We start from the raw sequence: 15,703 nt of genomic DNA on the forward strand, positions 1-15,703 counted from the left end.
TCCCGACCTCTGGTTTCACATCTTGGTATACAGTAAATCCATGTGGATGTCATCTGTGTGTTTACCAGCGCTCCCTATAGCAACCTTCCTGGAGTTGTCTACGTTGGAGTCTTCTCATTTCCTCCGTTACACTCCCGTCATTGGTGGCTTTAACATTCTTCGCCTGCCTGTCATTGGTGGCTTCAGGACCTGAACGGCTGCTCTTCTCCAAACCTGAGTCCCAAATAGCACCCTGTTCCAAATGTAGTGCTCATAGGTCTCTGGTCTAAAGTTGTGCACTATATAGGGAATAGGGTTCCATAGGGTTCTGGTCTAAAGTAGTGCACTATATAGGGAATAGGGTTCCATAGGGCTCTGGTGTAAAGTAGTGCACTATATAGGGAATAGGGTGACATAGGGCTCTGGTCTAAAGTAGTACACTATATAGGGAATAGGGTGCCATTAGGGACACACACACATGAAGTCATGCCCCCTGCCCTCATACACCACAGTGACAGAGACACCCTTCCCCTATATTTAGCACTGAGCTGCACTTGATGCCAGACAGACCAGAAAGTCAAGCTTATTGGCCAGCTGCCCTGTCAATCACCTCAACAGGCTGGGGAGTTGGGCCAGGGGCTCCCATAGCTGACGTTAGAGAGTGCCCTCAGCCCTGGGCCAAATGTAACCCTGGGGGACAGAGGGAGGGGATAGAGGGAGGGAGAGTTGGTCTTGGCTAGCAGCAGTATCAGTAGCAGTGCCGTTCAGCTGGTTGGAAGGGAGAGAGTGTCGGAGAGGAACTCTAGGAGGGAAGACAGGGAGGAACTCTAGGAGGGAAGACAGGGAGAGAGGATCGGAGAGGAACTCTAGGAGGGAAGACAGGGAGAGAGGATCAGAGAGGTACTCTAGGAGGGAAGACAAGGAGAGAGGGTCGGAGAGGAACCCTATCGGGAAGTCAGGGAGAGAGGGTCGGAGAGGAACTCTAGGAGGGAAGACAGGGAGAGAAGGTCAGAGAGGAACTCTAGGAGGGAAGAGAGGGTCGGAGAGGAACCCTATCGGGAAGTCAGGGAGAGAGGGTCGGAGAGGAACACTAGGAGTGAAGAGAGGATCGGAGAGGAACTCTAGGAGGGAAGACAGGGAGAGAGGGTCAGAGAGGAACTCTAGGAGTGAAGACTGGGAGAAGCCTTGACTGACTGAAGAGGGAAGACAGGAGTGTGTTGGTGTGGAACGGTCTTGTTGTGGCCAGCGGTGGGCTGGTCTGGTGTTTCCTGTCCATTCAAGGGCATTCCATCTGCTGAGACCTGGACAGGAGAGAGACAGCGGAGAGGAGAAACCAGCCACATAGGCCTCACTGGGTTGGAGAGAGAGAGGGACAGGGGAGGAGGGAGAGACACAGAAGGAAGGAGGCTTCGAGGGGAGCCACATGGTCTCAGTCCCACAGGGAGCTACTCTTCTGGGGACAGTAGACTGACAAGGTAGGCACTTCCATATTCTACTTTTTGTTTCAGTCTTCCTCTCTGGATTTCTGTGTGTGGTACTGTTAGGATGGAGAGAAAAGATGGGAGTTTCAACGTCAAGGTGTTGACTTGACCCAGTAACACAGTAAGGTGGGGACTTGACCCAGTAACACAGTAAGGTGGGGACTTGACCCAGTAACACAGTAAGGTGGGGACTTGACCCAGTAACACAGTAAGGTGGGGACTTGGCCCAGTAACACAGTAAGGTGGGGACTTGACCCAGTAACACAGTAAGGTGTTGACTTGACCCAGTAACACAGTAAGGTGGGGACTTGACCCAGTAACACAGTAAGGTGGGGACTTGACCCAGTAACACAGTAAGGTGGGGACTTGACCCAGTAACACAGTAAGGTGGGGACTTGGCCCAATAACCAAGTAAGGTGGGGACTTGTCCCAGTAACCCAGTAAGGTGGGGACTTGACCCAGTAACACAGTAAGGTGGGGACTTGACCCAGTAACACAGTAAGGTGGGGACTTGGCCCAATAACCCAGTAACCTGGTAAGGTGGGGACTTGGCCCAGTAACCCAGTAAGGTGGGGACTTGACCCAGTAACACAGTAAGGTGGGGACTTGACCCAGTAACCAAGTAAGGTGGGGACTTGACCTAGTAGCCCAGTAAGGTGGGGACTTGACCCAGTAACACAGTAAGGTGGGGACTTGACCCAGTAACCAAGTAAGGTGGGGACTTGACCTAGTAGCCCAGTAAGGTGGGGACTTGACCCAGTAACCAAGTAAGGTGGGGACTTGACCCTGTAACACAGTAAGGTGGGAACTTGACCCAGTAACACAGTAAGGTAGGGACTTGACCCAGTAACACATAAGGTGGGGACTTGGCCCAGTAACCCAGTAACCCAGTAAGGTGGGGACTTGGCCCAGTAACCCAGTAAGGTGGGGACTTGTCCCAGTAACCCAGTAAGGTGGGGACTTGACCCAGTAACCCAGTAAGGTGGGGACTTGACCCAGTAACCCAGTAAGGTGGGGACTTGACCCAGTAACCCAGTAAGGTGGGGACTTGGCCCAGTAACCCAGTAAGGTAGGGACTTGGCCCAGTAACACAGAAACACAACAGACATCATGGTAAGAGTCCTTCCTCCCTTATACCAAGTATGAAAATCAGGTTGAAATATATTGTGAATCATTCTGAAACATATTATGTTCTGAATCATTTTATTCTCAGATAATTCTCATTATTTGAGAGGGGAATTGTTACTACAAATGAGTTTCTAATCAGATGTAAATGAATACAGTGTCGTAAGAGGTTGAGATCTCTGAATGAACCCCAGTACTGAAAAGGCAGATCTGGTTTGGTTGTTATTGTGTTCCAGAGGAGGATATGGTCATTAACCGTTGCTCTTTCCCAAACAGTAGCAGCCCAATCTCAACAACTGATTCCACTGTTAGACCTGTTGATTACAGACCAAACTCAGTCATGGATCATATCTACTAGCTGTCTGTAATGACAGTCAGACTGGCTTTAGTCTCTAGTTATAACTAAATACTGTCTAATTCCTACAGTCTGTAATGACAGTCAGACTGGCTTTAGTCTCTATTTATAACTAAATACTGTCTAATTCCTACAGTCTGTAATGACAGTCAGACTGGCGTTAGTCTCTAGTTATAACTAAATACTGTCTAAATCCTACAGTCTGTAATGACAGTCAGACTGGCGTTAGTCTCTAGTTATAACTAAATACTGTCTAATTCCTACAGTCTGTAATGACAGTCAGACTGGCGTTAGTCTCTAGTTATAACTAAATACTGTCTAATTCCTACAGTCTGTAATGACAGTTTAGCCTCTAATTGTAACTAAATACTGTCTAATTCCTACAGTCTGTAATGACAGTCAGACTGGCGTTAGTCTCTAGTTATAACTAAATACTGTCTAATTCCTACAGTCTGTAATGACAGTTTAGCCTCTAATTACAACTAAATACTGTCTAATTCCTACAGTCTGTAATGACAGTCAGACTGGCTTTAGTCTCTAGTTATAACTAAATACTGTCTAATTCCTACAGTCTGTAATGACATTCAGACTGACGTAAGTCTCTAGTTATAACTAAATACTGTCTAATTCCTACAGTCTGTAATGACAGTCTCTAGACACACACAGGCCTCTCTCTATACTATCCCTGGCTACAACCTGCTGTCCCCCGGTCCAAATATACCCTCATCCTAAATGTAATATAAACCTGTCTGTGTCACTACCTGCCCTGTAGACAGAGGTGTGAAGAAACACGCACGCACGCACGCGCACACACACACACACACACACACACACACACACACACACACACACACACACACACACACACACACACACACACACACACACACACACACACACACACACACACACACACACACACACACACACACACACACACACACACACACACACACACACACACACACACACACACACACACACACACTCCTCTGATCTTGGCCCTCCTGTTGTGAGTCAGTCTATTGAAAGATAGGGACAGGACACTCAGCACGTTGAGGACAGTTGTCTCCTGTTGTGAGTCAGTCTATTGGAAGACAGGGACAGGACACTCAGCACATTGATTACAGTTGTCTCCTGCGCTCTTTTCACACAAGGCAGCGATTATATTTATGTAACAGTTTATATGATATGGACCTGACAGATTCAGATACAGACCTGACAGATACATATACAGACCTGACAGATACAGACCTGACAGATACAGAACTGACAGATACAGACCTGACAGATACAGATACAGACCTGACAGAAACAGAACGGTCAGATACAGATACAGACCTGACAGATACAGATACAGACCTGAGAGATACAGACCTGACACATACAGATACAGACCTGACAGATACAGATACAGACCTGACAGATACAGACCTGACAGATACCGATACAGACCTGACAGATACAGACCTGACAGATACAGACTTGACAGATACAGACCTGACAGATACAGACCTGAGAGATACAGATATAGACCTGACAGATACAGACCTGAGAGATACAGATACAGACCTGACAGATACAGATACAAACCTGACAGATACAGACCTGAGAGATACAGACCTGACAGATACAGATACAGACCTGACAGATACAGACCTGAGAGATACAGATACAGACCTGACAGATACAGACCTGACAGATACAGACCTGAGATTCAGATACAGACCTGACAGATACAGACCTGAGAGATACAGACCTGAGAGATACAGACCTGACAGATACAGACCTGAGAGATACAGACCTGAGAGATACAGACCTGAGAGATACAGATACAGACCTGGCAGATACAGACCCAACAGATACAGATACAGACTTGACAGATACAGATACAGACCTGACAGATACAGATACAGACCTGACAGATACAGATACAGACCTGACAGATATAGATACAGACCTGACAGATACAGATACAGACCTGACAGATACAGATACAGACCTGACAGATACAGATACAGATACAGACCTGACAGATACATATACAGACCTGACAGATACAGACCTGACAGATACAGACCTGACAGATACAGACCTGAGAGATACAGATACAGACCTGACAGATACAGACCTGAGAGATACAGATACAGACCTGACAGATACAGCTACAGAGCAGACAGATACAGATACAGACCTGACAGATACATATACAGACCTGAGAGATACAGATACAGACCTGACAGATACAGATACAGACCTGACAGATACATACCTGACAGATACAGATACAGACCTGAGAGATACAGATACAGACCTGACAGATACAGATACAGACCTGACAGATACAGATACAGACCTGACAGATACAGATACAGACCTGAGAGATACAGATACAGACCTGACAGATACAGATACAGACCTGACAGATATAGACCTGACAGATACATATACAGACCTGAGAGATACAGATACAGACCTGACAGATACAGAACTGACAGATACAGACCTGACAGATACAGATACAGACCTGACAGATACAGATACAGACCTGACAGATACAGATACAGACCTGACAGACACAGACCTGACAGATACAGATACAGACCTGAGAGATACAGATATAGACCTGACAGATACAGATACAAACCTGACAGATACAGACCTGAGAGATACAGACCTGACAGATACAGATACAGACCTGACAGATACAGACCTGACAGATACAGACCTGAGAGATACAGATACAGACCTGACAGATACAGATACAGACCTGACAGATACAGACCTGACAGATACAGATACAGACCTGACAGATACAGATACAGACCTGACAGATACAGACCTGACAGATACAGATACAGACCTGACAGATACAGATACAGACCTGACAGATACAGACCTGACAGATACAGACCTGAGAGATACAGATACAGACCTGACATATACAGACCTGACAGGTACAGACCTGACAGAAACAGGTAACTGACAGAAATAAAGGAATCACTTGACTAAAGGAGGGTCATTTTAACACATTCATCTAGAGGCAAATGAAACGCTCACCTATTTAGGAGAGGTGCTGGCTAGCGGAGTGGAACACCTATTTAGGAGAGGTGCTGGCTAGCGGAGTGGAACACCTATTTAGGAGAGGTGCTGGCTAGCGGAGTAGAACACCTGTTTAGGAGAGGTGCTGGCTAGCGGAGTAGAACACCTATTTAGGAGAGGTGCTGGCTAGCGGAGTAGAACACCTATTTAGGAGAGGTGCTAGATAGCGGAGTAGAACACCTGTTTAGGAGAGGTGCTGGCTAACGGAGTAGAACACCTGTTTAGGAGAGATGCTGGCTAGCAGAGTAGAACACCTGTTTAGGAGAGGTGCTGGCTAGCAGAGTAGAACACCTGTTTAGGAGAGGTGCTGGCTAGCGGAGTAGAACACCTGTTTAGGAGAGGTGCTGGCTAGCGGAGTAGAACACCTGTTTAGGAAAGGTGCTGGCTAGCGGAGTAGAACACCTATTTAGGAGAGGTGCTGGCTAGCGGAGTTGAACACCTATTTAGGAGAGGTGCTGGATAGCGGAGTAGAACACCTATTTAGGAGAGGTGCTGGCTAGCGGAGTAGAACACCTATTTAGGAGAGGTGCTGGCTAGCAGAGTAGAATACCTATTTAGGAGAGGTGCTGGCTAGCGGAGTAGAATACCTATTTAGGAGAGGTGCTGGCTAGCAGAGTAGAATACCTATTTAGGAGAGGTGCTGGCTAGCGGAGTAGAACACCTATTTAGGAGAGGTGCTGGCTAGCGGAGTAGAACACCTGTTTAGGAGAGGTGCTGGCTAGCAGAGTAGAATACCTATTTAGGAGAGGTGCTGGCTAGCGGAGTAGAATACCTATTTAGGAGAGGTGCTGGCTAGCAGAGTAGAATACCTATTTAGGAGAGGTGCTGGCTAGCGGAGTAGAACACCTATTTAGGAGAGGTGCTGGCTAGCAGAGTAGAATACCTATTTAGGAGAGGTGCTGGCTAGCAGAGTAGAATACCTATTTAGGAGAGGTGCTGGCTAGCGGAGTAGAACACCTGTTTAGGAGAGGTGCTGGCTAGCAGAGTAGAACACCTATTTAGGAGAGGTGCTGGCTAGCAGAGTAGAACACCTATTTAGGAGAGGTGCTGGCTAGCGGAGTAGAACACCTATTTAGGAGAGGTGCTGGCTAGCGGAGTAGAACACCTATTTAGGAGAGGTGCTGGCTAGCAGAGTAGAATACCTATTTAGGAGAGGTGCTGGCTAGCGGAGTAGAACACCTATTTAGGAGAGGTGCTGGCTAGCAGAGTAGAATACCTATTTAGGAGAGGTGCTGGCTAGCGGAGTAGAATACCTATTTAGGAGAGGTGCTGGCTAGCGGAGTAGAACACCTGTTTAGGAGAGGTGCTGGCTAGCGGAGTAGAACACCTGTTTAGGAGAGGTGCTGGCTAGCAGAGTAGAACACCTGTTTAGGAGAGGTGCTGGCTAGCAGAGTAGAATACCTATTTAGGAGAGGTGCTGGCTAGCAGAGTAGAATACTTGGAAAATTAAAAGGAGAGACGAACACTCAGGTGATTTAAAACCCAACGTTTGGACAGACAAGCTGTCTTCATCTGGGTATAATAACAAACACTGCAGGGTCACTAGTTCATATCGTGTCAAAGGATACACACAGGTGTCTGTAATCATGTCCGTGTGTGGCCTGATATCATTGGTTAATTCTCAGATATAAAAATAACATACCATAAACATGAATGGATAGCGTACGATCTTAGATATAATTTAGCTACATAAGCCTACAAACATTTACTATAGCAAAATCACAAGAATCACAAGAATGGCTTCAGATCAAAGTCTACGTTGAGACGGAAGGGAGCAAGAGTCTTTAATTAAAGATCCAGACAGCCTCTCATTTTACCAAAGATTGTCGAGGTCCTCCCCTCTCCTAGGGAGGGTGATGTGTTCGATGCTGATGTAACGTAGGGACGAAATCGAGTGGTTCAATTCCAAAAAGTGGGCCGCAACTGGGTACGTCGAGTTTTAGTGGATCACGTAATAACACCTTTAATCGGGGTCTGTTTCCCTGTTTGGGGGTGTTTGAAGGATCTATTTATAAGTGCCATTGCATTGAGCACAGCCTTTACAGTGGTAGTTTCCATCCAGTAGAGGCGCAAATAGACGTTGTGCAGGGATATTTTGGGATGGTAAACCAGAGTTTACCAATTGATCTCTGGGATTTCTACCCCGCGAGAATACGACCAAGGGAAGGTCTGAAAACACATTCCCGAGATCAGACCATAGAATGTGCCAATGTTTGTGATTCCCTTCGTTTGTTCAGAGCTCTTTGAAAAGCAGTTAGAGCTCTTCTATTTGTGAGACTGACCTTGAAAAAAGGTCATATTTTGTTTTGAATTTTCAGAATAGCAGGATTAATCTGACCGTTTTTGTACCCCCCTCTCCTTGCGTCTCAGCCATAATTCTGTCAAAATCTGATGTTTTTTTGCACATTCTTTTGATTCAACAGAACTGGCTGTAGGGCAAACTGTTTTTCAAGGGAAGCGGGTGACGCTATCCATTCATGTTTTTGGTATGTTATTTTAATATCTGAGAATGAACCAATGATATCAGGCCACACCATGATTACAGACACCTGTGTGTGTCCTTTGACTCGATATAAACTAGTGACCCTGCAGTGTTTGTCATTATACCCTGATGAATCATTGCATCTGAGCTCCTAGAGTGTGAGGCTCTCCTTGAATGTTTTATTTTCACACATTAACTAGTCTCTCTCTCTCCTCCAGACACATTAACTAGTCTCTCTCTCTCCTCCAGACACATTAACTAGTCTCTCTCTCTCCTCCAGACACATTAACTAGTCTAGTCTCTCTCTCCTCCAGACACATTAACTAGTCTAGTCTCTCTCTCCTCCAGACACATTAACTAGTCTAGTCTCTCTCTCCTCCAGACACATTAACTAGTCTCTCTCTCTCCTCCAGACACATTAACTAGTCTAGTCTCTCTCTCCTCCAGACACATTAACTAGTCTAGTCTCTCTCTCCTCCAGACACATTAACTAGTCTCTCTCTCTCCTCCAGACACATTAACTAGTCTAGTCTCTCCCCTCCAGACACATTAACTAGTCTAGTCTCTCTCTCTCTCTCCTCCAGACACATTAACTAGTCTCTCTCTCTCCTCCAGACACATTAACTAGTCTAGTCTCTCCCCTCCAGACACATTAACTAGTCTAGTCTCTCTCTCTCTCCCCTCCAGACACATTAACTAGTCTAGTCTCTCTCTCCCCTCCAGACACATTAACTAGTCTAGTCTCTCTCTCTCTCTCCTCCAGACACATTAACTAGTCTAGTTTCTCCCCTCCAGACACATTAACTAGTCTAGTCTCTCTCTCCCCTCCAGACACATTAACTAGTCTAGTCTCTCCCCTCCAGACACATTAACTAGTCTAGTCTTTCTCTCTCTCCCCTCCAGACACATTAACTAGTCTAGTCTCTCCCCTTCAGACACATTAACTAGTCTAGTCTCTCTCTCCCCTCCAGACACATTAACTAGTCTAGTCTCTCCCCTCCAGACACATTAACTAGTCTAGTCTCTCTCCTCCAGAATCATTAACTAGTCTAGTCTCTCTCTCTCCTCCAGACACATTAACTAGTCTCTCTCTCTCCTCCAGACACATTAACTAGTCTAGTCTCTCTCTCTCTCCCATCCAGACACATTAACTAGTCTAGTCTCTCTCTCTCCTCCAGACACATTAACTAGTCTAGTTTCTCCCCTCCAGACACATTAACTAGTCTAGTCTCTCTCTCTCTCTCCTCCAGACACATTAACTAGTCTAGTCTCTCCCCTTCAGACACATTAACTAGTCTAGTCTCTCTCTCCCCTCCAGACACATTAACTAGTCTAGTCTCTCTCCTCCAGACACATTAACTAGTCTAGTCTCTCTCCTCCAGACACATTAACTAGTCTAGTCTCTCTCCTCCAGAATCATTAACTAGTCTAGTCTCTCTCCTCCAGACACATTAACTAGTCTAGTCTCTCTCCTCCAGAATCATTAACTAGTCTAGTCTCTCTCCTCCAGAATCATTAACTAGTCTAGTCTCTCTCTCTCATCCAGACACATTAACTAGTCTCGTTTCTCCCCTCCAGGCACATTAACTAGTCTAGTCTCTCTCCTCCAGACATTAACTAGTCTCTCCCCTTCAGACACATTAACTAGTCTCTCCTCCAGACACATTAACTCATCTCTCCTCCAGACACATTAACTAGTCTCTCCCCTCCAGACACATTAACTAGTCTAGTCTCTCTCCTCCAGACACATTAACTAGTCTAGTCTCTCTCCTCCAGAATCATTAACTAGTCTAGTCTCTCTCCTCCAGACACATTAACTAGTCTAGTCTCTCTCCTCCAGAATCATTAACTAGTCTAGTCTCTCTCTCTCATCCAGACACATTAACTAGTCTCGTTTCTCCCCTCCAGGCACATTAACTAGTCTAGTCTCTCTCCTCCAGACATTAACTAGTCTCTCCCCTTCAGACACATTAACTAGTCTCTCCTCCAGACACATTAACTCATCTCTCCTCCAGACACATTAACTAGTATAGTCTCTCCCCTCCAGACACATTAACTAGTCTCTCTCTCTCTACTCCAGACACATTAACTAGTCTCTCTCTCTCCTCCAGACACATTAACTAGTCTCTCTCTCTCCCCTCCAGACACATTAACTAGTCTCTCTCTCTCCCCTCCAGACACATTAACTAGTCTCTCTCTCTCTACTCCAGACACATTAACTAGTCTCTCTCTCTACTCCAGACACATTAACTAGTCTCTCTCTCTACTCCAGACACATTAACTAGTGTCTCTCTCTCTCCTCCAGACACATTAACTAGTCTCTCTCTCTACTCCAGACACATGAACTAGTATTTCTGTCCCCTGATCTTGCTACAATGTGAGACATGAACCCTCTCTCCCCTCGCTCTCCCTCCCCACAGCCACAGTAGTCTGCTACTACCATGGGGGACTGGAACCTGCTGTCTGTTTTAACTAGTCCCTCTCTCCCCTCGCTCTCCCTCCCTACAGCCACAGTAGTCTGCTACTACCATGGGGGACTGGAACCTGCTGTCTGTTTTAACTAGTCCCTCTCTCCCCTCGCTCTCCCTCCCCACAGCCACAGTAGTCTGCTACTACCATGGGGGACTGGAACCTGCTGTCTGTTTTAACTAGTCCCTCTCTCCCCTCGCTCTCCCTCCCCACAGCCACAGTAGTCTGCTACTACCATGGGGGACTGGAACCTGCTGTCTGTTTTAACTAGTCCCTCTCTCCCCTCGCTCTCCCTCCCCACAGCCACAGTAGTCTGCTACTACCATGGGGGACTGGAACCTGCTGTCTGTTTTAACTAGTCCCTCTCTCCCCTCGCTCTCCCTCCCCACAGCCACAGTAGTCTGCTACTACCATGGGGGACTGGAACCTGCTGTCTGTTTTAACTAGTCCCTCTCTCCCCTCGCTCTCCCTCCCCACAGCCACAGTAGTCTGCTACTACCATGGGGGACTGGAACCTGCTGTCTGTTTTAACTAGTCCCTCTCTCCCCTCGCTCTCCCTCCCTACAGCCACAGTAGTCTGCTACTACCATGGGGGACTGGAACCTGCTGTCTGTTTTAACTAGTCCCTCTCTCCCCTCGCTCTCCCTCCCCACAGCCACAGTAGTCTGCTACTACCATGGGGGACTGGAACCTGCTGTCTGTTTTAACTAGTCCCTCTCTCCCCTCGCTCTCCCTCCCCACAGCCACAGTAGTCTGCTACTACCATGGGGGACTGGAACCTGCTGTCTGTTTTAACTAGTCCCTCTCTCCCCTCGCTCTCCCTCCCCACAGCCACAGTAGTCTGCTACTACCATGGGGGACTGGAACCTGCTGTCTGTTTTAACTAGTCCCTCTCTCCCCTCGCTCTCCCTCCCCACAGCCACAGTAGTCTGCTACTACCATGGGGGACTGGAACCTGCTGTCTGTTTTAACTAGTCCCTCTCTCCCCTCGCTCTCCCTCCCCACAGCCACAGTAGTCTGCTACTACCATGGGGGACTGGAACCTGTTGGGGAAGTTGTTGGAGAAAGCCCAGGAACATAGCACCGTAGTGGGAAAGGTCTGGCTCACGGTCCTCTTCATCTTTAGGATCCTGGTCCTGAGCGCCGCAGCAGAGAAGGTCAATAAGAATTATTTGACACCTTTAAAAATATGGTTTAGAGCGTCAGCCATTGGAGCACAACAACACACAAACACTTAGTTTTTTACATTTTTTTAAATGCAACTTGTTATTTCCGTTGTGTTCCCGGTAGGTGTGGGGGGACGAGCAGTCAGGGTTCACCTGCGACACCAAGCAACCTGGATGTGAGAACGTCTGTTATGACATCACCTTCCCCATCTCTCACGTCCGCTTCTGGGTCCTACAGATCATATTCGTCTCCACGCCCACCCTCATTTACCTGGGTCATATATTACACCTGGTGAGGATGGAGGAGAAACAGAAGCAGAGAGAGAAGGACGCAGATCGGGCCGGGGACAAACCACCCTTGCTGGAGACCAAAGCCTGTAAAGCCCCGGTGAGGGACAACAGTGGTAGGGTTCGACTGAAGGGGGAACTACTGAGGACCTACGTGTTCAACGTCATCTTCAAGACGCTGTTCGAGGTGGGCTTCATCGTCATGCAGTACCTGCTCTATGGCTTCCAGCTGCAGCCCATGTACACCTGTGACCGCTCGCCCTGCCCCAACACAGTCAACTGCTACATCTCCCGACCCACAGAGAAAACCATCTTCATCATCTTCATGCTAGTAGTGGCAGGTTTGTCTCTGTTCCTCAACTTGATAGAGATGTACCACCTGGGATCCACTAAGTGTCGCCAGGGGATCAAGTACCACCGGGAGGATCTGAGCTCAGACTCTGTCTCCAAGGAGCCCAGCGAGGTAGACGAGGCTGTACCCTACGCTCCTAGCTACGACCACTACCACGGAGGCCAGCCAGCCTACCCTCAACTCCAACCAGACCAGCAGGTCCAGCCAGCATACCCTCCTGTCCCCAGCTATAACATGTCCCCGCTATCTGAGGAGACTGACTCCACCTACCAGCCCTACCACAACAAGGCAGCCTACAAGCAGAACAAGGACAACCTGGCGGTGGAGAGGAGTGGCAGCAGGCAGCCGGAAGAGGAGGGGGACTTGAAAGGGAAGAAGGGCGGAGGAGAAACGTGGGGGGGGTCGGAGCCAGGTTCCCCATCTCTAGCCCGGGCTGGACGCACCGCTGCTAAACACGGCAACAACAAGACCAGAATAGACGATCTGAAGATCTGAGAGGGGGGTTAGGTTGCTATGACGATGTCTTAGGTTCCTTCCGAGGGTCTTATGTTGCTTGAAAGGCATTCTTAGAGTTCTGCCCCAAATGGCACCCTATTCCCTATATAGTGCACTACTTTTGACCGAGGCCTGTGACAGTCCAGAGCTCCGGTCCAAAGTAGATCACTATATAGGGAATAGGGTGCCATTTGGGACACAGGTGTGTCCAACAGACCTGAGGCCATCCTGCCCCCCACCCCTCCCCCCTCCCTCCCCCTCGGTGGCCTGGTGGATGGCAGAGCTTTGACTCACTGGGAGGGAATGAGACTTGTAGGACACACAAATACACTTTGAGCGCTACGGTTGTGAAACACGATCTGTGAAGGGACCACTGGGTTTCATATTATATGACGAACCTCGACGTCTCAAATCTCTTTTAGAAAACCTTCTGGTTCTGGTCTCTACGTGGGAAAGAAGGATCACGTACATTAAATACAACAACTTTTATATTGGAAATGTTTGTGCATTTCAGACTAAGAGGATATATTCGACATGTAGTTAGTTATTGAGTGTGTGTGTTGTAGTAATGATGCTATATTGGGGGGAAAGGATGTTATTTAACATTTGACAAAGTAAAAAAATATTTTTGAATGAAGACGTCATGTTTAATTTGTTTCTACGTTGAAGAATAATAACCCTGGGTGTATTTTCACAGTCTGGCCCAAATGGTACCCTATTAGGGTACACTACTTTGGACTAGGAACCATAGGGTACACTACCTTGGACTAGGAACCATAGGGTACACTACTTTGAAATAGTGTAATATATATATATATATATATATACACTGAGATCATGTGACACTTAAATAAAGTCCACCTGTGTGCAACCTAACTAATGATGTGACTTCTGAAGGTAATTGGTTGCACCAGATCTTATTTAGGGGCTTCATAGCAAAGGGGATGAATACAGATGCAACACACCACTTTTCCATTTATTTTTTTCTTCAAATTTTTTGAAACAAGTAATTTTTTTCATTTCACTTCACCAATTTGGCGTATGTCAACTGCATGAAATCCAAATAAAAATCAGTTTAAATTACAGGTTGTAAAGCAACAAAATAGGAAAAACGCCAAGGGGGATGAATACTTCTGCAAGGTGCTGTAGGTGTTACCAATGTGGGAAGCTATGATTTTATTTCAATGACAAAATGATGTTTGATCAAAAGTTGTAAAGATCTTTAGTTGGTTGGCTTGCTATTGTTAGCAAACATGGCTAGTCTTTTCCTCGACTACAATAGAACATACATCATCCTCTGGTGAAGACGGCATCGTCCAAGCCATTCTCCTCGTCCAAGCCATTCTCCTAGTCCAAGCCATTCTCCTCGTCCAAGCCATTCTCCTCGTCCAAGCCATTCTCCTCGTCGTCCATTCTCCTCGTCCAAGCCATTCTCCTCGTCGTCCATTCTCCTCGTCCAAGCCATTCTCCTCGTCGTCCAAGCCATTCTCCTCGTCGTCCATTCTCCTCGTCCAAGCCATTCTCCTCGTCGTCCATTCTCCTCGTCCAAGCCATTCTCCTCGTCGTCCATTCTCCTCGTCCAAGCCATTCTCCTCGTCGTCCATTCTCCTCGTCCAAGCCATTCTCAGAGTTGTCGTCCATTCTCCTCGTCCAAGCCATTCTCAGAGTTGTCGTCCGTCATGTTGAATGCACACAGTTTTGGGCTGAATCGAGAAGAAACTTACATCACCCCTGCAGTTGACCAACCACAGACATAGGGGCATAGACTTCCACTATCGAACTTCGACTTGCTTCAAGAAAATTGTTGGTGTGCACGAACAACTGAAAACCCTTGCTGAAGACCAAAGTGAACCAAAAAGTCAACATTTCGTACTAAAAGCAAAACACTTTTACGAACTGTTTTGGATGGGAAGCATGCGCAAGACACCTTTAGAAGCCAAGCATAATGCTGTGTGAATAAAGCATAGCCTACCAGATACTATCACAAGAGCAGAAGATACTAAATATGTAGGTATCATCTATGACAGATCTCAATAACCGCCATCGTCTAATTAACGTCACTTTGTTAGCCAAAAAAACAAATTTAAAGGCATAAAAACACCACACGTATTATTTAATCATTACACAACTCTTATCCAAATTATAGCGGCAGGGTAGCTTAGTGGTTAGAGCGTTGGACTAGTAACCGGAAGGTTGCAAGTTCAAACCCCTGAGCTGACAAGGTACAAATCTGTCGTTCTGCCCCTGAACAGGCAGTTAACCCACTGTTCCTAGGCCGTCATTGAAAATAAGAATTTGTTCTTAACTGACTTGCCTAGTTAAATAAAGGTAAAAAATTACTAAATTATTATTCTTTTTTTTTTTAAATAGGAGCACATCTGTGTCACTCTATGAAATCGTCCAACCAAC

General features: G+C 46.8%; 1 protein-coding gene across 2 annotated transcripts; it reads left to right on the forward strand.

The window, feature by feature from the left end:
• The first annotated feature begins 675 nt into the window (after positions 1-675).
• LOC110487964 (gap junction alpha-3 protein) lies at positions 676-13,927 on the forward strand. 2 transcript variants are annotated; one of them, XM_036943567.1, is made up of 3 exons: positions 676-1,454; positions 10,945-12,150; positions 12,284-13,927. In XM_036943567.1, exons 2-3 carry the CDS (start codon positions 12,022-12,024, stop codon positions 13,292-13,294), a joined length of 1,140 nt encoding a protein of 379 aa, XP_036799462.1. In that variant the 5' UTR covers positions 676-1,454; positions 10,945-12,021; the 3' UTR covers positions 13,295-13,927. The 2 variants fall into 2 exon arrangements, with proteins under 2 accessions (XP_036799462.1, XP_021415564.2); XM_021559889.2 differs by having other exon boundaries at positions 12,001-12,150.
• The last annotated feature ends 1,776 nt before the right edge of the window (positions 13,928-15,703 follow it).

This window comes from Oncorhynchus mykiss, chromosome 14 (genome assembly GCF_013265735.2).
Source record: "Oncorhynchus mykiss isolate Arlee chromosome 14, USDA_OmykA_1.1, whole genome shotgun sequence".
Taxonomy (NCBI): domain Eukaryota; kingdom Metazoa; phylum Chordata; class Actinopteri; order Salmoniformes; family Salmonidae; genus Oncorhynchus; species Oncorhynchus mykiss.